Source organism: Solea solea, chromosome 13 (genome assembly GCF_958295425.1).
Source record: "Solea solea chromosome 13, fSolSol10.1, whole genome shotgun sequence".
Taxonomy (NCBI): domain Eukaryota; kingdom Metazoa; phylum Chordata; class Actinopteri; order Pleuronectiformes; family Soleidae; genus Solea; species Solea solea.
Window position 1 is genome coordinate 7,016,125 of NC_081146.1, and position 23,436 is coordinate 7,039,560.

A 23,436-nucleotide genomic window follows, 5' to 3' on the forward strand; every position below is an offset into this window, starting at 1 on the left:
TTATTGTGTGTGTGTGTGTGTGTGTTTCTTGTAAACATGATGAAGACCAGTGTCACGTTAATGAAGTTATTTTTATTTATATTAGACTCTCAAGTGTAAAAGGATGCCATTCAAAAGGAGCATTGATAACCATACAAACTCAATTCAAGGGTTAACAAGGTCAGTTGGCAAAGAAGAGGGATTCAATGAAATCTCCAACGTACCATACCATATATACACAAAAAATCTTGGAGAGATCTCAGAAGCCCAATGCTATACATTGTTATTATTGCTAGTTACGGTAGGGCTACTGCAGCACCAGTAGCAAGTATCATATTGCTATGTACCTTCTGTCCTTGCATGGGATTTGTAGTGGTAGATTGTGGGATCCATTCAATCATAACAACAGGGTCATGATAGCCCTCCAGTATTTTTTTTTTCTTTTAGAGCAAAGGTTCATGATTATTCTGATATTATAGACAGTGAGATATACAGAATAGAATACCATAAGGTAATACAAGGAAAATACAGAATTGCCACCTATAAAAAGTAATAATAATAATTAAAAAAAAAAGTAGAACCAAGTGAAAGAACTGCATAACCACAGAAAAAAAATGTGTGATGTTGCTACGTGCCAGTGTTTTTCTACAACAATATTTATATAAAAACTTGAAAATAAACCGGTGGTACTGATACAATTAAGAATATAAAACTACAACGTATTAACGTCAATACCATTCTGACTTGCCGCACCACTGTTCACAGTTGACACAGAGTTTGGACAGACAAGGGGAATAAAGAGTTCAGACCAAGGGGACTTGGTTCATAACTTAGCACAGCCATCTCTACTAGCATCACCACTGTCAGTTAAATCAACAGCTCACTTAGACCCGTTTCTTTTAAGTGCTTTTAACAATAACAGTATAATAATATTAAGTGGTACTGACGTTACGCACTTTGAATTCACACCTAGCATTCATTTTATTTAGATTAGTTTCTTTTTCATTTCAGTAAAGTGTCCATTCATATGAAAACTAAACAATTTTTTTTTCTATACATTTCCTAACAAAAAAATAATAATCAACGTGAATACAGGTTCCTGGAATGGGCGGGGTTGGGGTGTGATTGACTTCCCCCATAACCAGTCAGCATGCTGGGAGAGTACTGTGTGTCCACAAAACATGACAGCAGATAGTCCAAAGGTGGAGTAAAACAAATAACACAAAAGGAGAGAAGAGAGAAGAATGTTATTCATACACGTTACAAAGATCCTGTAAAGACAGCAGATGTTTTTCTCACTATCTGGCCAAAGAGGCACTTTTACATTTCCCCCCCATGGTATTCAACTACATCTTATGGTTTTCCCTCGGCACATTTTAGTGTGCTCAGATTTCATGAGTGAAGCGCTGGACTGAAACTGAGCTCATTTGATAACACGTGTCATATAAAGGAGAAGAGAATGGAACTCCAGGCTCCATAAAATGTGAAAGACCATAAGATGCAGCTGACACAAGACAGACACTTGTTTCTCCTTTTACCATGGTCAAAAAATGATTTCCACTGTGACTGTATTACTGCTTTATTCACTAAAACAGTAACATGGCCAGATAGTGACGACAAAACAGGAAGAGCGCTTCAATTCAATTCAGTTTAAAGGTCCAGTGTGTAACATTTACACATACATGTAAGTATTAAAGTGTATAATTTAGTGTCCACAGAGGCTGCCATCTTGTCCATCAGACCAGACCAGACAGACCAGCCTCACACAAACATCTGCAGGTTTACCTGAGACTTTTTAAAACAAGAGAAGCTGCTAAAAAGAAAAAAGAAAAGGCAACAACATTTCCATTACCAGTGCTTGGTCTCTGTGCATGAACTGTGATGTCACAAATGCAGCAAAAACCAGGCGAGTCTAAAACAACAACAACAACATCACCACAGTGGAGCTCATTGATACTGTTACCATGGTTACTATTTTGCACATTTTACTTTCAGTCTCTCTTTTAAACGATCATTTTTCAATGGATCCAGTCGATGAAGTTAATGTACTGCGCTGTCCCTTGTTGTTAAAAGTAAGGTAGAGTCCTTTGACTTAAAGCGAAGGCCGAAAGAACACACACACAAGAAACGGTCAAAAGCGAGTTTTTGAATAATATAAACATATGTTTTGCACTTCAAAGCTAAAGCTCACTATCCAAACACAGAAGGATCACATTAGCCCATGGCCAAGTGGAATGTTTGTAACATCACAATTTGTCCCTCCTTCCTGGTATGCAAAGGCTGCCATAGGAAAAGGGACAGGTAAGCGAAAGAGTCCCACGTTTGTTACACACTGAACCTTTAAGTGAAACGACAAATCACATCACACCTCTTTCATATTCACGTGCACATTTTGAAGCAGTGTTAGAAAAATGAACAAAAAGCCGGCCCACAGAGTCCTGCGAGGTTCACCCCCTCGCCGCCACGTTCGTCCGTTTGCTACTGATGACTGAAGCGAGCGTGTGCACTAACAGCAGTGATATAATGGTGCCAGAGGTACAGAGGAACTCACAGAGGGGGGTGGGGACTGCCTGTCAGTCAAGGGAAGGCTCTCATAGCCAGGGTTGCCATTGGAGGAAACGTTTGGAGTCCTGCATAGAGATAGAGAGAGACCATGACAGAAGAGACAGGGACAGGAGGAATGGAGGATGAAGAAAAGAGGGAAGAGGGATGAGACACATTGAAAAGGACAGAGGGGATGGGGACGGGGAGGCCGCAGGGTGATGGAAGCCAAGGATAGGCAATAGGGAAGAAGGAGAAAGTGGTTAGAAATATAGTGCTGAAAAACACATCGCTCAGGATAACTGCTAGGTATTAGCACCGCTGTTGCTGGAGCAGCAACAGCAGGCGAACAGTCCACTCCTGACTGATGATGATGATGATGATGATGAACTGCAGGATTTATGCAATAATCTGCAATTACATGCATTAAGAGCTGGGTGTGACCCACCAGTCCCAGCTCTTTCAGCTATAATGTTGTTTTCCTAATGAATCTGTTCATCTGCACTATAAACCCCAGAAAGCTTTTAGAGCAATCCTGAGCACAATCAATTTAAGAGGAGTGGACTGTGTTAACCTGTGTCAGAATCAGTCACTCTCACTCTATTTTAGTGTTAATATTGGATATGGGACAGTCAGGCATAAGTTAGATAGTCCATGATTAGGCAGCACTAACTAAGCTCATCAAGTTTTACAAGAGAGAGAAAGGGGGTAAAACGTAATTAGATGAGAAAACTGAAAGTTAGTAAGCGAGAGAACCAAAAAGAAAAAAGAAGCAAGAAGGATGGAGAAGAGAAAGGCAGCAGGACAGATCCAGAGAGATAATCTGACAGATTTGGACACCACAGTGAGGAGACAGATGAGAGTGATGCTGGAGGGGGTGGGGACGGGGGACAGGAGGGTTACCTATAGTCAACCCGAGTCTCACACCACTGGGGTTTTTACGAGCACTGCCTCGTCAATGACCAGCAGTAGTTTACTGCTGTTTAGGAGACACGACGCCATTAGAGACGAGATCTGTGAAATGACCGCGCGGGCCTACGCCGTCTGTCCGGAAACACTCGACAGACGAATAGACAGACACACAGACAGACAGACAGACCTCTGGAGTTGTGTCTGTTTCTCTGCCTACACTGTAGTCCATATTGACCTGTCTGTGTGTCTGTCTGCAATGCATGTGTTAAACCTGTCAGCTCTGTGGATTTGGACTAATCCTGCATGGATTATAAAATGTATACAGTAGATAAATACATAAATCCTGTATGGACAAAAGTATGTGAGTCTAGCTGACTACACTGCACTTGCACTGATGTAGAGATGAGTGTGTATTATGTGCAGCATCAGTACAACAGTAACTATGGAGGGAGAGGATTTCGTATGTGTGTCTGTATGTGTTGTTTGTGTGTTTGTGTGTTGGATACAGATGTACAAAAACAAAAACTTCCTCCTCCCTCTGCAACCTGTGGCATGTTCTGTCTGTCCGTCTGTCTGTCTGTCTATGTGTCTGTGGGTCTTTTGTTACTCACGGGAGGGGCGGCGCGCTAGAAAAGGGGGGTGTCCACCCGGCCCCCGGGTAATTATAGAAGGGGGCCATGGCCCCTCGCTGAGACCCCGAGGCCGTCTGTCTACGTGCCTGATGGGAGGTGAAGGGGTCCTCACTCTCGCTGTCCGAGTCTTCGTACTCCTCTGACTCACTGTCCATGAAAGAGACAGAAAAGTGCCTCATGTCAGAGATGAGCAATGACAAGTCTGTTTACCAAGCTACATTCATTATTCATAATTAGAAACTTCTCAAATCTTTTTCAAAATCAAATACTTCCCATTAAACCACTCTCTGTGGCCGGCTATCATGGTCAATCAGGCACCACTGGTTACTGGACACTAATATTCAAAGAAATCTAATCTCACTGTAAACTGATGTGTTTTGAAGTGGTTTTAAGTGGTCTAAGCAAATCTCTCATTTCTATAATATAATTGTGAAACAGTGAAACACTGATGACACTGATATTTCTCAAGGATAATGTTGAACATGCAATTTTCAAAACAAAACACTTCCTTCCTGCTGTATAACAGCAGTATAAGCCATGCAACAAGTCATTCATGAATACAATAAGTCCTTCTGCACATGCAACAGGACAACATGGATATATTGTTTATGAAGAATTTCAAATTAGGATCAATTTATGGTCCCTTTCACTTGACTTTTTGCAGGGACTCATCGGAGCATAAGAAATGTCCTCACTCACTCACTCGCACTCATCTTCTACCACTTTATCCTCCATATGAGGGTCTTGGAAAGGCGGGGAACATCCTGAACAGGTCGCCAGTCCATCACAGGGACACACAACCATCCACTCTCATACCTACGGTCAATTTAGAGAGTCCACTTTGCCTAATATCCAAAACTGCATGTTTTTGGACTGTGGGAGGAAACTTGTTTTTATTTCTGAAGGACAGTTATTAAAAAAAAAACATGACATTTCAATATTCACATTTCTTCCTGTGCACAAACACATTCACAGTCACCTGGGGAAGCTCCTCCAGGCACCAGGCAGAGAGCAGAGGATGGCAGTGAAGGCCAGAGCAGAGATGAAAGAGTACAGGGAGAGGTAGAGCAATCCCTCCATGCCATCATAGCACAGGCCTTTCAGTGAGTCAATGTAGTCCTAAAAGTAGAAAACAGAAAAACAAAGAATATGTGTACTCACATTTCCTTTGAAGCAAGTTCTTTTAACTAGAGCTGAATCGATTAATCGATTATTAATCGATTAATAAATGAATCGACAACTATTTTGATAATTGATTGAACAACATTTTCTAAGGTTTTCTGATAATTTATGGACCAAATAATAATAATCGTTAGTTGCAGCTCTAGTTTTAAATATACTCTACCTGTCGGAATGCATTCAACTGCTGCCATGTGATTGGCTGACTAAATATCTGCATTAACAAGAAGTTGAACAAGTGTGCTTAAGGAAGTGATGGGGGCGATGAGTGTATATACTCATATTTCTACTTTTTGTCTCATGATTTCATGTTGTAATCTGAAATAGCATATGGATTACTTTGTAATCAAATAATTAAATGTCACATTATTCAATGTTTTTAATCTTAAATGGGGTCAGAGGTGGAAAAAAATGTATGGATTACCTTATTCAGACCCCGGCAGTTCAACAGAGCCACCAGCTGATGGAAGTTTCCCTCTGTGGAGTTGAGCATCTGTTGAACCTCCCTGAGTGATTTCTGTGCAGAGAAAGAGTAACAGAACATTTTTAAAAAAACGTCATACATGTGTGGCAAAAACTATCACTCTTATGAATATCTTTTTGCCACATACCTCAGCTTTGGGGAACTGCGGCAGAGCATTTCTGTCCAGGCTGGAGAGATGTGAGTGGATGTTTGACAGCGCCCTCTGAGACTGGGTCAGCACCTGAAGCCACCGTGTCAGTGAGGTTATGTCTGCTTTATAAACATGAAGGTTGGCCTCCATACAATAAGGCCCATGCCTAAAGTATACAAAAAGTCTGTCTCTAAGGCTAGAACAAAACAAAGATGTAAATGTGAAGCGATTGTCCAAACATACTGATAGGTAGTATATTCAATTTCGAACAATAAATGAATAAACTAAGGGTGCAGCTGTTTATCTGCGGAGCAAATCATTTAAGGACTGCAACAGATGCACATCCACCCACAAAGTAAAACATCCACTTTGGGTGAAAGTGGATACACTGACACCAATAATGCAGCCAGTCTGAATAAGAACAAGTTTAGTTTGCTGATCTAATCTGCCACTAATGTTCCTGTTTGCATGTTACACAGCATAGTCTGATTATGTTATGATCTGACTGACATTTACATATCTTCATCATTGTACAGAAACAGCATGGTAATAGTATGGTATTAATCATTTAAGATCGTCATTCTCATAACTTTGCATTATTACCATACTATTATTATAATGTAACAAAGTACAAATACTAGCAACTTTTACTTTCACTCCACTACATTTTCTCTAACTATCTTTGTTACTCGTTACTACCAAATACAATCAGAGGAAGAAGAGTTTGTATTATGGTCTGTATTTATATAGAGTTTTTCTAGTCTTGTTGAGCTGCTTTACACTACAGTTTTGACATTCACCCATTCACACATCTTTCATATCCATTCACATGCTGCAACATGGGGTTAAGTGTCTTTGCTCAAGGACACAGAGCCAGGAATTGAACCCAAGACAACTCACTCTACCACTGAGCCACCATCGCTCAATCCTACCTATTTTATGTCAGAAAATTACATTTGATACTCAAGTCCAGTAAATGTCATATACTTTCAGACCTTTACTTAAGTAATATTATAAAAAGTGACTTCAACTTCTACAAAAGTCATTTTCTGGTAACATACTTGTACTTTTACTCAAGTCTCACTTTTAGGTACTTTATACAAGACTGATTATCATATTGTTACTGTACTGTCTGTGTTAATGTGACTGACATTAGAACACGTGCACATAATCAGCAGATATGAAACCTGTGAGTGAGTGAGTGAGAGGGAGAGTGAGAGAGGTCATGTTACCTGCTGGAATGGACTGTTCATGCGTCTGCTGCAGGTCAGGTAATAATCCAACACATCTGAATGACCAACAAAACACCAGCGCACAACAGATCAGTGCACAATGGAAAAGATTTGTCAACATCTAACTGTTATTGTGTTGATTTCTGCTGACAAAACACACGAATGTTCACGGCAGATTTGGAAAAGACAAACTGTCTCTGCTCATTTTGTACCTGAACTGGTCCTGGTGTTGAAGTTGGTGGAGTTGAGGACAAACGCATTTGGGTCTGTGCAGAAGTCGCTGAGAGCCTGACAGTGCAGAGGAGTGACAGGGAGAGTGAGGGAGGATGACAGGAGATTAGAAAAAACAATAACGGAGGAGGAGGAGGAGGAGGAGGAGGAGGAGGAGGAGGAGAGGGAGAGAGAAGGAATAAAGAGGGAGGGTGAGAGAAAATGATCACAAGGGAGAAATTAGCAGACACACTGACCGACTGACATATTTACCTCGTCACATATCTGACAGCGGCTCACATTAGTGTGGAAAATATCGATCTGCCTGCATCACACACTGCCCTGGATAAAACTTGCATTGCATTCTAACAGTCCGCTTCATTTTTCTTATACTCCCCCCCCAAATAACCTCTTTCAAAATCGCCTCTATACATCGTCATACCCTTTGGCCTATTTCTTAAGAAGGATGCAAACCCACAAACATACCCCGCCAGAAGAGGGAGCGAGAGCCACGCAGAGATCTGAACAACTGATGGGGGGGGAGCAACAACCTGAGAGAAAATAAAGTGGGCAGGCCCACAGCTGGCCCATTGTTTCTCTGTTACTGACCAGGGACAGAGCAGCTCTGTGTGGACACACCAGTTTTGGGACGTCTCCCACCAGCTCCACATGACACACAAACTCCTAAAAACTGGCAGCAGTGCCAAAAAACAGCCACCATTTACTCTCTCCACACGCACGGATTTACAGAGCTCCTCTTTTTTAGGACACTGCATTGACTTCCATTCATTTGGTCAGTGTTATCACTAACCAGTTCTTCAGAAATTAGATTCTGCCTCATGAGGACCAAGTTTTGGTCTCCATGAGGAGACTACTACACACAAACACACACACCCACGAATACGACCAAACTTCACAGGGGAGCTAGAACATGCACATAAAGATTTAGTCTGTGCTGCAGAGTGATAAAGGTCTCCGGGTTGTTTCCTGTATAGGACACAGGACACTGGTGCTGGTGTCATGTTTAGATGTAAAAAGCACAGCTGGATTTTCAGCTGCACATGGCTCCAGCAGCACGTGAGAAAAAGAGCTTTCATTTCTTCTATTGTATAATGCTTTTTTTATAGAGACATACTTACCATTATGTGACAAAAATGGTTTTGCACAAAGTGTCTTTTGTCACTACTGTGTATATAAAGGAAACCACTGCTCATTATTACTGTCTCTTTTTGCACTATGTGTGTACATTATTGTAACGTGTGGATGTATATTGTTGCCTTGTTGCTGGTAAATATCATTTGATTTTTACATTGTATGCACTTTTTTCTGGGTCACACTTTATACAGTTCTATTTGATTATACATGTTACATCATTACATTATTATTGTATTTACTTTGTTTTTTTTAACATTTTCTGGGAGTCATGTGACTTGGTGAATGCACACATACTTGATCTTTGTCTAAAGAAGGACAAACATCACCGGGGCAGGGATAAATACTTATTTATGGATAGTGAATGTGTTTGTGCACACTCACTCTGGGAGAGTTTTGCTGTCACAGGATTACACTTGCACTTCCACCTTCCATGTGTGCTCAGTTTGAAGCCTCCAGGGGCCCCAGCACAGCAACAGCTTCAAGCAATGCACTGCTGATGGAAGACTCATGGACAATCCACTCTGTCTCTCTCTGTGTCTTTCTATTTATCTCTGTTTATCACTTAAGTTCTCTCCCTCTCCCTCTCTCTCTCTGATCTCAAGACGCACTCCTCTCTCCAGCTCTTCCCTCCCCCTCTCCACTCTCTGCTGAAAGCTCCTCTCTTCGTCTTCCATCTCGACTTCTCGAAGCCAAACGCCCACGCACTCGCGCACACATACACACACACGCACACATACATGAAAAACGCACACTTTGCTGCACAACCACACTTTGTTCACAAACATGCTTGTGGACACGCACGTTGAATCTTTAATCTCTGCCCCATTTTCCTGCCTTTTTTTTGGTTTTCTGCCACGACTGCAGTGTTCCTAGGAGGCAGGGCTTTTCACAGAGGGCACAATGGGCATAGAACCCACACACACACATACACACACACACACACTCACTGCTGTGGCCGACCATCATGGGTCAGCCTCCTAAGGCGCTCTCTTCCCTCTGTTGTATGTGGGCAATGCCTCCATTGACAGCCCCATTCACTTCCTCCTATTCCTCCCCTCCTTCCCTGCCTCTAGTCATGGCTGTGCTCAGCATCACAGTGTGAGCAGTTCTACTCACCACCACAGAGGCCGTCTCTAAACCCAGGGAGCCCCAGCTCAGGAACAGAGCCATCCACGCCAGCACGGTCATCCTGTGGGAGAACAGCACACACACTCTTCAGCAGAGAGGACACACACACACTGATCATCGGTGTAGCAATGATTTGTGTTTGAAGATACAAAAGTGTGTGTGTGTGTGTGTGTGTAAGTATTCCTTATGCTGTGGGGACCAAAATCTGTTTACACACTCACATTGTGGGGACTTGACTTCCTTATGGGGACACAAATCAAATCCTCATAACATACTACATTTTAAGGTGAAGGCATGTTTTAAAGTTAGGCTGAGGTCCGGGTTAGGTTAAGTTCAGGGTCAGGGTTAGAATTGGTTCGAGTAAGTCTCCAAGAAATGAATATAAGTCAATGCAATGTCCTCTGAAGTCATGGAAACCAGTGTGTGTGTGTGTGTGTGTACTCACAGGATGAGCAGCCAGCGGGCTTGCTTGGCCAGTCCAAGCAGAATGAACAGACACACTATGAGGTCGAGCAGCAGCAGCATCACGTATGACAGCCACCTATGATAAAGAAGAAACATGACATACTTCATTGTGCAAGGTTTTCTCATAAATGCTAATTCAAGGTCCATTTATACTTGTTTTAATGGCTTTTAACTGAGATACCTGAGATTAACTGCACTTTATGTTAACATTGACCAACTAATTTGTTGTTGTTGTTTGTATGCTATACCCCAGGGTACTGATTCATTATTACATAACTACAAGGGATGTTTTGTTTTCATGTTTTCTTGTATGTATAATGTATATTAGATGTTTATTTTGGTCATCAGATTCAGTTGCTTCAATAGAGAGTAAGTGTAATTAAGGGGGTATGATTTGGTTGACTGTGACACTGTCATGACTCACTGGGACACAACTGAGCCTTTGTTATAATTAAGTGTTAAGCTTTTCCTGATGTGACAGGTCAAAGTCTCAGCTGTTAGAAAGGCCCAGAGTCTCCCATGCTGTTCATCAGCTTTTTCATTCATTACTCATTCTGTATAATGAACACACTGAAGACAGATTTGGGCTAACATTCTCTTTCAGTCTCTTCTTTTTCACACCCACCTTTCATTTGAGCAGCTTTCACAATTTTTGCAGTAAATTTAATGAGTTTTTCTATTTCGTGACAGCTAATCTGTTTCTGCTGAAGTGGAGGAGGAAGAGGAGGATATTTCTCTGAACAGTTGAAATAGTTCAAATAAAAACACCTGAAAATACATGTATTATGACTTTGATCTGGAGTATCGATTAATGTCTGTGTAAAACTGTCACTTTTATAGTGCATTCCCTTTAGTGTTTTTGCCTTCATGTGCACTAAACGTGTATTTAGAAGACAAAGCACTTCATGAAGTCAGGAAAGTTGTGTGGTGAAGAAGAACCTTACTTAACCTCTCACTGTTTAAATGGAGGCACCACTGAATTCCCCTGTGTTTGGATTCTCTCAGTTGTTTATGTGAAGCAGGCGTTTTATAATGTTAATTACTGGACATTATCAGTACTGGGTCATGTTAATGGCCTTTTATTCATTAATTAATCAATGAAATAAAGTGTGTTCATTATGAAACATGGAATGGAAAAGCCTCCCATCAATATTGTGTGTACTGTTGAGGAATGTAAAGCATTAACTGAACAAAAACAACTTAATAAACAAGCAACATTTATGAGAGTCTGGCTAGAACAGTTTCATGTGTCTCTTACGGCGCTGAGAACTGGGGTGTGACAGAGACGGTAAGAGCTTGTACACGTCGATATTTATGAAACTGATGCCAGAGATTTTACAAGATTGTGTCAATAATCACATCATTACACAAGCGCATGGATTGGAAGTTTGACTCTGTAAGCTATTTTTGATTATCTTATTGGAGGGAAACATAATGAAAACTTAATGACAGGAAAAACACACTCAAGTGCGATCATTATGTCTTGCACAACTTCCACAAAAAAAAAGAAGGTTTATGAGAACAAACAATAAATCTCAATTTGGAGACAGAGACATCATTAAACAGACAAGAAAGCTGCCAATTGTTCGTGTACATGGTGAAATCACTACATTTTCTGAGAATTTCTCATTAACATTAACGCTATTTTTTTTTTTAGTTTCTCGAAACTAACTTTCACATATGAGAATAAATGTTAACGATTAAGCAACATAATGGCGGTTATTTCCTCGGAATAACTATGGAATTTGGTTTGATGCCTTGTGTACTCAACATTTTTCTCATGTTCAGACTAATTTAACACGGTCTCTGTTTGATCCATATTAGCATTACAGGTTGTTGCTCTTGCGTGTGAATTGTGTATTTATTGTACAGTGGACAATCCAAAGCTCATGATCCCACTTTCTGATTAAGTGACTGATCCTCGCAGTCTTTTTCCCCCAAACTCAAGTTGCGCATGCCACACAGCAATTGACTGTCAAGACTGAACGACCGTCAAACTCAAAAACACAACACATCTTGTATCGTTTTTGTTTGTTTTTTTCAACAAGGCTATTATTGTGAAATATTTACAGGACCAGCTGATATGTGCCTTCACACCGAAGAGTGCTGGCACTTTATTGAGGTCAGAGGAGCAGTTAGAGGTATAAAAGTGTATTATTTACAGCAACCTTCAAAGGCAAAGCCCATGTGAAACAGCAGCAGCTCTGCACAACGGATGACATCATTAAAATGGGACGATTGAACGGGTTCTTTACCTTCAAGAGAACAATGGATTTCTTGAGTACACTACTCAGGAAGCCTTGTCGGTGTTAGATATTTTAAGGCATAAATGTTGCATATTTCATAATAATCCATTATAAGTGTATATAAGTGTATCTAAGCCTCACCTGTAGTCTTCATTGACCATCAGTGTGTTGGCAGCCCAGCCCGGTGAGAAGGGGTTGGGCACCAGGCTGCTGGTGGGCACCACTGTAGGAGCCACAGAGGGCGGGACTGGGGTCAGGGGTATGATGGACGCCCCGCTGACACTGCTGTCATTACCCAGCCCTGCGTCAACACTGAACTGAGCCAAGGAGATGGAGGACAGGAGGTTTATCACGTTGTCAGATAACCTCCTGCAGTTCCGCGTGGATACCAGGAAGGGTTTACTGCCAGTAAAGAGCTCCTCCATTGTGTTCAGAGGTCCTGAGATGGACAGCTGCAACCCCGCTATGGTGTCTGAAATCTGGAGGAGGATGGAAGAATGTGTGGGGAGATAAGTGGGCTGGAAACCACACACGAGCTATGTATATGAAGTCAAGGTCGCTTATGGAGGTGGAGAACTGAAGATGCTGGGGAACCTTGGTGCCTCATTGTCTGCAAAGAAATATCTCTTATAATCTAAAACACAAGTTAGAGCTCAGGTTCTGCTGCCAACAATGATGGACCTAATCAAACACCATCATACTCTCTGTTTACAGCCTGGTTGTAGTTTCTAGTTTCAAACAACATGGACTCTTCTTATCAGATTGCTTTCCTTGTTTTTTTCTTTCATATTTGTATTCTTTTTAAAAAAAATACTTACTTATGAAATGAAAGTTTTATTGAAGCTTACACAAACAAAATGTATGGATTTAATAATAATAATGTAGAGAACATCTCTCTCTCTCTGGCTCCTCCTGCACTGAATGTCCATGTGATTGATCATGTGACCATGTGATCATTTCTCTCAAAGTTTAAGAAGTCTTTATTTTCACTAAAGAGAGTACAATTTTAACTTTTATAGACTTTTTAATGCATGTGCAACCTAAAGTGTCTTTGTATGGGTTGTCTTCTTTTATTTTCTTTCTTTCTTTCTTTCTTTCTTTCTTTCTTAGGTTTTAATTTTCAGTTATATTCTAAAATGTTGACTTCTGTTCCCTTTGTTTGGCATAGATGTAAATTCCCTGTTAATCCAGTAAGAATTGATTTGATTTGATTTGATTTGATTTTCTAATGATCAGGAATGATGATGGTTAAAACAAACCCTCCAAAGTAAATCTTATCATCATGTTATATGTGGAAAATATTGTTTTGTTATTGCATTTAAAATGTTTTTTGTTGTAGTAGTAGTTTTGGGGTAGTTAAGGTTCATAAGCACCTGTTCTGTCTCTTTCCATGGTATCTAATGTAACTGCTCGATGACTCGAGGGTCACATCAGAAATCCTGCTTTAACTTTGTTACTTTTTACCTCTAAATAAAATTGTCACTTGACACTTTTTCCCTCTCATCCAGAGATATGCATTTGTTAATGTACACATTTCTGCTGAGCTGCATTATCCTGAGAGCGCAGAGTAAGGGGGACATTTAGCAGTCTGACACATCAACCACTGTCTGACCACATCAACAAAATCAATAAACCAAAAGTTTTTTATCTAATTGTCCTTCTCTCTTTCTGCAGACCACATCAAAGAAGTACATTCTCTCTCTCTCACACACACACACACACACACACACACAAACACACAGAGTATGGTAGCATGGTGGATCGTCTGCATGACATTTTACTTGCGGAGCGCAGCACTCACCAGCAGATCGATGGAAGCTAGCGTATAATTGGCTGTGAGAAGAGACGAGGTCAACTGATACATCCCATCATTAGCCTCGCTGTTGCCATAGAAACCGATGCCTATGGCAACACTGCAAAGAAGAAGGAAAAAAAAGAGTCGTGAAATCACTGTAGGGGCGTATGTGTGAGGAGCAGAGAGGGATAGAGGAGCAGATAGCAGAGGCATAAATGTAATGTATAATTCAGTGTGTAAGTACATTTTAAATGACACAAAGAGATGGAGCTACTGAGGATGTGATATGGCTGCTCTGCATGGGCATACCATCAGTGGAGCCAGCACGCAGGAGAAGGAACAAACAGATGATGGGGAAAAGCCTCCTCTTAGCACTCAATGGTTAAGCTCCAGCATGGGAAATATTAGAAATGTTAAACATAACGACATGTTTACACATCTTTCTGTCATTCAAATATTCAGATTAAGGCTGGGGCCAGATGTTCATCCAATCCCCTGAAACGTCAGAAGAATGGTATGGCCCAATCTCCTACAAAGTATGTGACCCAGATTAGAAAGCAAAGAAGGCAAAGAGGAGTGTGTGTCTGCGTCACACTGTGTGTGCTTTGCATTTCAAGCTGGCAAATGTGAGGGCTGACACTGACTGATGCGGCTGCGTTTCAGAATGACATACGCCGCTTTTGTACTTGTGGCCAAAAGCCATCATCTGGAGAGAAGGAGGTGTTCACATGAAATACGTTCAGGGAGGAAAAACTGCAGCATTATTTCTCTCATTCAAGTCTCTTGCACTGAGCATCAGAGGAGAGCGCTGCGTTGCAGACCATCACAATCACACTACGTTGCATTCCATAAGGGGGCGACATCACAGCAGCCCAGAGTCAGCATGTGATGACATCATGAGGACAGCTGAAATATGTCACCAGTACATTGTGTTCTGTGATTACAGCAACAGTCTTGGTGCACTTAAAAGTAGAGAGAATGGACTGGAATATGATAACAAGCACTGGTGAGGCAGTCAATTGCGCTGTAATTGTGTTACAGCGCACACAGCCGGGCATGTAGCTTTAGATTTAAAAGGTCTGATGGGCAGAGGATCTTCTCGCTAAACAAGAGTGTGATGGACAAACACCAAGGAGCAGTTCTGTGGAAAGTACAGCTGAGGCAATGTACTGACTTGATGACTGCATGGTCACAAGATCTGAAATGACTGTAGGTGGGCAAACCCACACACACACACACACACACACACACTCTCTGCTGGCCTGTGGTTGGTAAACCCCAACATAACATGACCATTAGCTGTCACCCGGACGTCCTTTACTCTCCAGTGACAGTGATGAGTGAGTGTGAGTCTGAAAAGCACATGATGACAGAGTGAGTGACAGTTTGTGATTCACAGCCTTGTTGCTATGTTGAGCCTAGAAGGCAGTGATGGAAACTAAGTACATTTACTCTCAGTTCTGCACTTCACAAAAAACACTTGGCTTAAGTGTTTGTGTGTAACTTTATATCACTCCGCTACATTTTCATCGCACTTATAGCCCTGCTCCATTTGTCGGATAATTTAATAAGTTAATGCATTATATACATTAAATAATAACATAAAGTATTTTAAAGATAGTATGGTTTCTGTCTGAGGGTTACATGAACAGATCCATACCACTTAACAATAAATAGAAGGCTATACTAGTTTGGCTTAGTCCAAACTAGTAAAGCAATAAGAAAATAATCCACCTATCAGTGACACAAAAGCTCAGTAACTAACATGATATATTTATCTTAAGAATAGTTTCTAAAAATGTCCTGAAAACAAAACCCAGATTTGGGTTCAAAGAAGTGTTCATCGGGTTGGAAACCACTAAAATCTGTTACTTCAGTCATTTCTTAAAAACCACAATGTTAAAGTACTTACTTATATATATATTACTTATAAAAATAATATGTTCAGAATGGAAGTTTAAATAAAGGTATAATTTAACTGCATGTTAGCTGAGTTTTTATAACTTTCTGATTTCGTTTTCCTCTGAATAAAGAATGATTTGTAATTAAGGGATAGTATTTGTTTTATTGTAACATTTATGAGATTATGACAATTATTATATAAGTGTATAATCACTCGTTAGGTTGTCATAGCCTTACAATAAGGCCTGTACATGTACTTTAGGTAAGGGCTGTGCTTTACAGAAGCCACCATCTTGTGCCGCCACGTTTCTACAGCAGCCTGCGTTCATGTTTTATAACAGAAGCTTGCGATGCAAACGAAGAACAATGACATACTTTCTGGTATGCGAAGGCCACTGTAATTCCCTTATACGCTTGAGAAAAGATTGCAGTCTCACCATAGCTGTCCCTAATTCATACACACTGGACCTTTAAAGTGAGAGATCTGAGTATACTAAGACGACTTGTGCATAATGTAGTAAAATAAATGAACTCTGTGGTGGATAACGTCATCTGAATCCTCACCAGCACAGTGTGACAGACGCCACTGCCACCCATGTGACACAGCAGATGCCCCGCCCCTTCTTGCCACTGTAACCGTGACCCGTGCTCCCGTCTTCATCCTCCTCCTCCTCCTCTGACCCCTCGCCCCGGTCACCGCGGTGGCAGCAGCAGTAGTGTATGAGGAAGGAGAGAACCACCAAGAGGGAGACAACCAGAGCGATGGCTGAGAGACTGGACAAAACCAGCAGAGTCTGAGAAAGGAGGAGAAAGCAGAAGATCAGTCTGTGCATGAGTCAGTGCATTTGCAAAACGCTACTTTAAGACCATATTTACAAGAAGAGAAGAGCAGTGAAGGGTAAAATACCAACTAATCCTATTAAATTCCATATCTTGTCATATTGTTACGCCCCCATTAGCAGCAGGAGATGGTGATTAAAAGGAGAATTTAAATGACGGGATTCAAAGCTGTGGGATTCAGACACACACTGAACATGCTACACATACAATATAGGAAAGGACGCAACTCAACACAGTCAATTTGAAATATTACTTGGCCATCTCTACGTGGTTTATCCCTGACCTGTGAGTTCACCATAGTGAAAATGAATGTCACTAAGCCATATCGGTCTTTGCTTCTGATCAGGCTCCATGTCACAAAGTCAACATTGCTGAAATGCATTTCCCTCCAACACATATCTACAGTATTATCCTTCATCCATCTGCCCGTCTGTCACTCCCCATTCCTCCATCCTCACCTCCCGCTCTCTGAAGCCCCTCCCTCCCTCCCTCCACATTGTTCCACTACATCCATTCCTCTTTCCCCCACACTCTCACTTGCTCCCTCTCTTTTTCTCCCCCACTCTCCCCTCTCTTTCTTTCTATCCACACCACTGAATCTCTATTAATAATCTGTGACCTACTTAAATACATTCACTGCCACTCTCTCTCATTCCCACTCACACTGGCTCTGCCCTCTCTCTCTCTCTCTCTCTTTCTCTCTCGGTCCTCTGTTCGGCAACCTCCCTGCATTACTCACTCCCTCTCGCAGAGCACTTCCAGTCTCTTTTGTCTTTCAATTCAGCAGGATAATTTGTGTCCTCCCTCATCTTTGTACCACAGAGAGTCACAAACATGCAATGAAGCTGGAGCATTCATATGAGAAAGAGAGAGAGAGAGAGAGTGTGTTTGTGAGGAGAGAGATTTAGCATTTTGCTGCAGAAGCTGCACAGTTCAGACACATGCACACAGTAGCAACCATGGAAACCTGCAAGAAGACTCACTCTGTGTTGTATTTTGTGCATTATTTGAGTCAGAACAGCACAGAAAAATCTCACATTTGCAAGTGCAAGCATTGGTAGAAATGGTGCTTTAAAGCATGTGCAGCAAAGTAGAGAAATGAATATAGCTCAAGGCTCCATTGCCATCTTCCCGCCAATGATGAGGTAATTAATCGGTATATAAAAGCCTATTTGAAGAAGTCTGTGGGCCATCATCATAGCTCTGCACATTGCAGGGGTTTATGGAGCAATTTATGGTTTAATGTAGAACAAACTGCCCATTCACCCAGGAACTTAATCATAGTACTACACTGTTCAAAGTAATATTCTTGAGCATTTACAAGTACAAATAAAGGAGGAGGGCTGTGATTATTATGCAATGCAGCACTTCAGGGTGACAGATCCAGTACAGCAGGTGGTGACAGTGTCATGTGAGCGGCCGGAGCAGGTGTGTGTGTGTGTGTGTGTGTGTGTGTGTGTGTGTGTGTGTGTGTGTGTGTTACCTGCTGATATTCCCAGCTGTCAGGGACAAACGCATTGTCCCTCATCTGCATGGTGAGGTCCAGCCGAGGGAGGGCGTGGCACACTCTCACCCACAGCGAAGGAGCATAGCTGGGCACCGTTGTCATGGCAGCCATTTTCTACCGCCACTGGTCCCCCTCCTCCACCCTGCAGGAGGGAGGACAGAGGGGTCAGAGAGTGAAGTCATGGCAGAGGAGAGGAAAGTAAGGGATGAAGACTCTGCTGAGTCCATCCTAACGTTATCTGTGAGCAGAGATCACCTGAGAAAAGTCAAGTCAAAATGTCAGCTATACTTACGAGAGACTAACTCTCAAGGGTTTAAATCAGTGTGCACGCATTTACACACCCATGCAAATACACACTTATAGACATAATGCATTCCCAACCCCTCACCCTTACCTTAACTGTCACAACTACATGCCTAAAAAGACCTTTAAAGTTGTGAGGACATACAGAGTTCAATGCAGGGCAGAGTGATTTTGGTTAATTGTCCAATTGCAATTATCTGATATATTGCATTTGTGATTTGATTTCAACAATTTAAATCAACCGTCAGTTAAATATTTACTGTGTTATAGTTTTAAAGGAAGATACTAACTGCTACAGTCTGATGGGAGTATATGAACTTAAAGAAATCAATTGTTTCTGACATTTATGGCTTGCACTTTTGTTTTTATTTAAATTGGCACACAACACAGAACTCTCAAAGACAGAGCAATTGAATTGTGGCCTTTGTGTTTTGCTAATTGCATTTTGTTTTGATTTGAAAATGATTAATTGTACGGCCTCAGTAAAGTGTTTGTGAGATAAATGAGCTAAAGAACAGAGTTTGGCTTCCTCGAGACAAAATGACACAACAATAGTGTCATTTAAATTAACACAGGACACTATTATTGGAGTTAGATAGATAGTTTATTTCAAACACATGTGCAATAATTACATCTCGTCACATGTTTGAAAAGGAGTAGGCAGAAGTATAAACTTATATGTACATCTACTCTATTCCTATTACACTTTACAATTTATACACCACTTTATCCCAATCGCCAAATATTTACATAGAAGTTCTTAATGTTCTGGCTTTAAACACGACCATTTCCATCACCGTCCTGGATAAAACTGCTGTTTTTCATCCTTACATTTATTTAAAATGTGTGTTTTGTATATTCTTTTAAACTGATGTATGTTTCTACTCTAATAATGAAACTAATTAATCTGTTAGACTGTTCTATAATTCAACCCCCGAGATTGAAACACACATACTTCAGGCGGGGATTATTACTGGCAACAGATTTCTAATAAAAGAACAATATTGTGGCATGTTGCCTTGAGTCCATTACATGACAAACCTTGGCTGCTAGATACAGACGTTTCTCATAACTTGATAAGAAACATTTGCCATAGTGGCCACATGGAACAAATTAGTTTTTTATGGGTTTTATTGAGTATTATATGGAGTTTTTGGAAAAGGTCTTTCTGGTTAAGTATATATATGATATAACCCGATGACCATGATGTGAAAAAGGACGGATTTATCGTTAAGTGTTCAGCATCTCTTACTTAAAGCCAGCCAAGGGGGAGAAAGTAGGGTAAATACAAATCCGGTTAGCCAAAACACACACTGGAATCCTCATTACAATGAAGCACAGAGAGGGAACAGAGGGCAAGATCGAGCCTGGCTGGCTTCAGATACTGGCTGCCCAGATTAAGAGACCACCAGAGCTTTACTGTTAAAGAAAGGGATGTTTTCAGACAGCTCAAAAGACCAGAGTACTGGGGGAACCATTCACAGCAGCAGCACTGGTGCTTAAATACAGTATAAAAGGTTATACAGCTCAGCTCACTGCTGATATTACAGACACACAATTCTGCATCAGACTCTGAAGTAAACAGCTGTGCAGGATTTTATTATCTTTAAATGCAGCTGTTATTTTATTCAGCACAAGTTTCAATTAGTGCAGTATTCTGCACAAGTGAGGCTTTTCCCATTATGGATTCATGCTGACAATCCACTGCACTGCATAACTGTGTTAAACACCCTGCCAGATAATAGTGTCAAATTCAGTGACAGACAATTTCCCCGCTCAAATGTGGTCCAAAACAAGTTAACACTGTGCCCACAGGCCAGAGTGGACGGCTCTGAATCCATTACAGTAAGTCTGTTCACCTTAATGGTTCCAGCAGCCCAACTGTCACAAATGGAATCAGTGCCAATACTCCATTTAAACTCCATTTCCCTTATTAAAACTCAGCCGAACATAACGCTTCACACACACTGTGACAGCTACATCCGTCCACCACGCATCAACAGTGGAAACAGCTGAGAGTACTCTGCTGTGATGTCGTTTTTATGCATATTTACACGATTAGATTCGCTGGTGGGTCTATGGGATGCATCTGTCAGAGTTTAGAGACCATAAAGGCGTGATGATGATGATTCAGGAAGAGTCAGTTCTATTGGTTGTGGCTGATAAAGTTGGCCAATATAGACAAGCACTTAGAGTGATGGATGACAGCCTCAGTACTAATGATGAATTTCACTGTGAGGCAAACAACAGGTGACCCAAGCAGAACACACCATGCATACTTTATCAAACAAAGAGATAAAGCATACGAATCACCTCCCTGCTTACATCCCACTGTCTTATCATTTCTTGCACAATATCAATTCATTCAAAATGCATGACTGAGGAAATAAAAAGTGATGCCAGAAATGAGGTCAGAGTTCAGACTGAGTTCTGCTGCAGTGCCAAAAAAAAGTTATTAAAGCAATATGATAAAAGTGAAGGAGGATTTCTCAGGAGAGGAAACCTCGAGCTGCTGTCTTCTGCAAGCTTATCATGTCTGTTACCATTGCATAACTAAAGGCAAATAAAAGTGAGCTGAAGCTCAGTTGGTGATGAGGTATCATGGGGGGAAAGGAGAATAAAGGAGATGGAATCTCACCCAACCTTGAGCTTTTGTCCTTTAAAAAAAGGGGGAAAAAAAGGCAGTAGAAAGATTTTGTTGGGTTCTGTCTGCACAGAGCACAGACAACACGGAGTAGAATAATCAGTTGCATGATTCGAGACTCCATGATGTCTGAATGTCAAGAAAAGGGCCATTTTGTGAGGCAGCTAATGAAGCTGGAGCATTTCTGTCAGATGAATTTAGGACCACCTTCAGCATGAGAAAAATCACTATCACCTTTATGTTTAGTATGTGAGAATACAAGTCTCCAAATCAGAGGGTGTTAATAATGTTACTGCTGAAATTTCCTCATAAAATCTGTTCTCATTCACATTACAGCCCGAGTGGTCGTCTAACAGCCACTTAACAACAACCTTAATGACTGTAATTTATGAGAAAGCATTACTTCCTCCAGACACACTATATCAGCCAGGAGAGATAAATTCACATCTTTGTGAAGGCTTACAAATTACCTTTGTCTAATAAAGTCACAGGGAAAGAAAAATGTGCTAAATAAAATTAAAATCATCAGATCCATTTCACATTCATTCAGAAATTAATGTTCAATTCCAGCAATGGACCTTTAAAGTGAGAGCATCTGACTGAAGGTGAGTGCGGCTCACAATCAGCAAGTCAGAGCAAATGAGTGCTTTGATGTTTGTAAGAGTCCAGCCCTCTGTAACGAGCGAACAGTGATATCAAAACATCAACAATATCCAATTTGGAACAAGACATTCAGAAATAATCCTGCACATTAAAGAGGTGGGGAGAGAAATATGAGATGGATGAAAGCATAATTGGGTGGAAAATTATTGGATGTAATCAAATCATTACAGCATCATCCGTCAATTCCTCCCACTACGTCCACAAGTGAGCTGTAATCGACAAGCGAGAGCCGTCTCTTACCTCTGTCGGTCGTGTCGGGAGGTTTCTCTCTCTCCTTCTGTCTCTTCTCGTCGCCGGTGTCTGTGAAATATGTACCCACTCAAAGAGGTGTACTGCCAGCCATCACCGCTTGATGCTCTTGAAAAAACATCATCCTGAAAAAATGGCTTGGAGACATGCCAATAATGTGTCACAGGGCAAGAAAAGAAGTGGGGAGGGGGGGTGGAAAAAATAAGCCGATAATTCTTGCAAATATTAAAATATTAAAATTGCCAATGACTGTATCGTTGTCTGGTGACAGTGGAGAGGTGCTTGTGTTGATGGATGGGAGGGGAGCAAGTAAGCGAGTGAGAGAGAGAGAGAGAGTGAGAGAGAGAGAGAGAGAGAGAGAGAGAGAGTGGGGGGGGGGGTTAAGATTGAGGAGACACCCCTAAGGGAGTCTTTATCATTGCATTGTAGCCCTTCGTAATTTAATGCCAAAGCGCCTTCACAACACAACAGTGACACGATATTTCCCAAAGATAATTAATCTGTTAACAGGGATTAACGGGGTCGGACCCTCACTCCATTTTATACTGAAATACCAGCGGCACGCTCCTAACACCGACCCCCACCAACATCCACGCACACTCCCATCAACCTGACCAATCTCTGCCCAGACTACACCAACACTGAACCCTGAGAAACCGTAACAACAGCCAGCCGACAGACTGTGTGTGCACTAAAGAAAAGACAAAAAAAAAGCCACTCACATATTGGATGCAAAACAGTGAAGTCCTGCCTATGTCAGCCCCGTTAGTCTGTGAGGTGTCAAGCACTAATGTGATGTAGAAGTGCACATAAAATCAGAGTAAGAGAGGCGAACAAGCACACGTGAACATGAGGTGGGGGGGAGATGCAGGAGAGAGCAACATGAAATACTGAGCACAAAAAAAGTGTGTTCCCAGGGAACAGTGATGCTGAGAGAAAAGAGCAGGGAGGGAGGGAGGGAGGGAGAGTGATGGAGGGAACAATGAATAGAGAGGGGGAGAAAGCGGCATTTAGTGGATTTGTAGGCAAAACCAGTTTTCTTCAGTTGAGGCTGCAGCTCAGCATCAACTCTGATTCAGGAGGCAGAGGAGAACATGCAATGTGATGAGAGTGAACTGATGGAGATGCCATCAGAGTGATTTAGCTAAGAAACGCAAGTTGGAGATATAATGGTGGAAAATAGCTAAGAAAAAAGAAGTGGGCATGGTGTTTGTCTGCCAGTGGAGAAAGGGGGGCAGAA

The 23,436-nt window shown here is 41.4% G+C and overlaps 1 protein-coding gene across 4 annotated transcripts; it reads right to left on the bottom strand.

Annotated features, from left to right (window-relative positions):
- Positions 1 to 52: 52 nt before the first annotated feature.
- Positions 53 to 23,114, bottom strand: ttyh1 (tweety family member 1). 4 transcript variants are annotated; one of them, XM_058647724.1, is made up of 16 exons: positions 22,919 to 23,114; positions 22,188 to 22,333; positions 18,314 to 18,479; positions 16,555 to 16,784; positions 14,095 to 14,206; positions 12,435 to 12,772; positions 10,028 to 10,123; positions 9,571 to 9,643; positions 7,302 to 7,377; positions 7,090 to 7,145; positions 5,855 to 5,947; positions 5,668 to 5,760; positions 5,044 to 5,183; positions 4,044 to 4,211; positions 2,531 to 2,609; positions 53 to 1,143 (listed from the first exon to the last, which is right to left on the bottom strand). In XM_058647724.1, exons 3-16 carry the CDS (start codon positions 18,446 to 18,448, stop codon positions 1,060 to 1,062), a joined length of 1,773 nt encoding a protein of 590 aa, XP_058503707.1. In that variant the 5' UTR covers positions 18,449 to 18,479; positions 22,188 to 22,333; positions 22,919 to 23,114; the 3' UTR covers positions 53 to 1,059. The 4 variants fall into 4 exon arrangements, with proteins under 4 accessions (XP_058503707.1, XP_058503706.1, XP_058503708.1 ...); XM_058647723.1 differs by lacking the exon at positions 22,919 to 23,114 and having other exon boundaries at positions 22,188 to 22,549; XM_058647726.1 differs by lacking the exon at positions 22,919 to 23,114 and having other exon boundaries at positions 1,054 to 1,143; positions 4,151 to 4,211; positions 22,188 to 22,531.
- Between the last annotated feature and the right edge of the window lie 322 nt (positions 23,115 to 23,436).

What these genes read in the sequence shown, in the direction of transcription:
- ttyh1 (XM_058647724.1), bottom strand. Translation starts at nt 18,448, where the DNA reads ATGGCTGCCATGACAACGGTGCCCAGCTATGCTCCTTCGCTGTGGGTG. An exon ending in ACAGCTGGGAATATCAGCAG is followed by an intron (nt 16,785 to 18,313) that starts GTAACACACACA and finishes CTCCTTTCTCAG; the next exon opens with ACTCTGCTGGTTTTGTCCAG. An exon ending in CAACACCAGGACCAGTTCAG is followed by an intron (nt 7,146 to 7,301) that starts GTACAAAATGAG and finishes TTGGTCATTCAG; the next exon opens with ATGTGTTGGATTATTACCTG.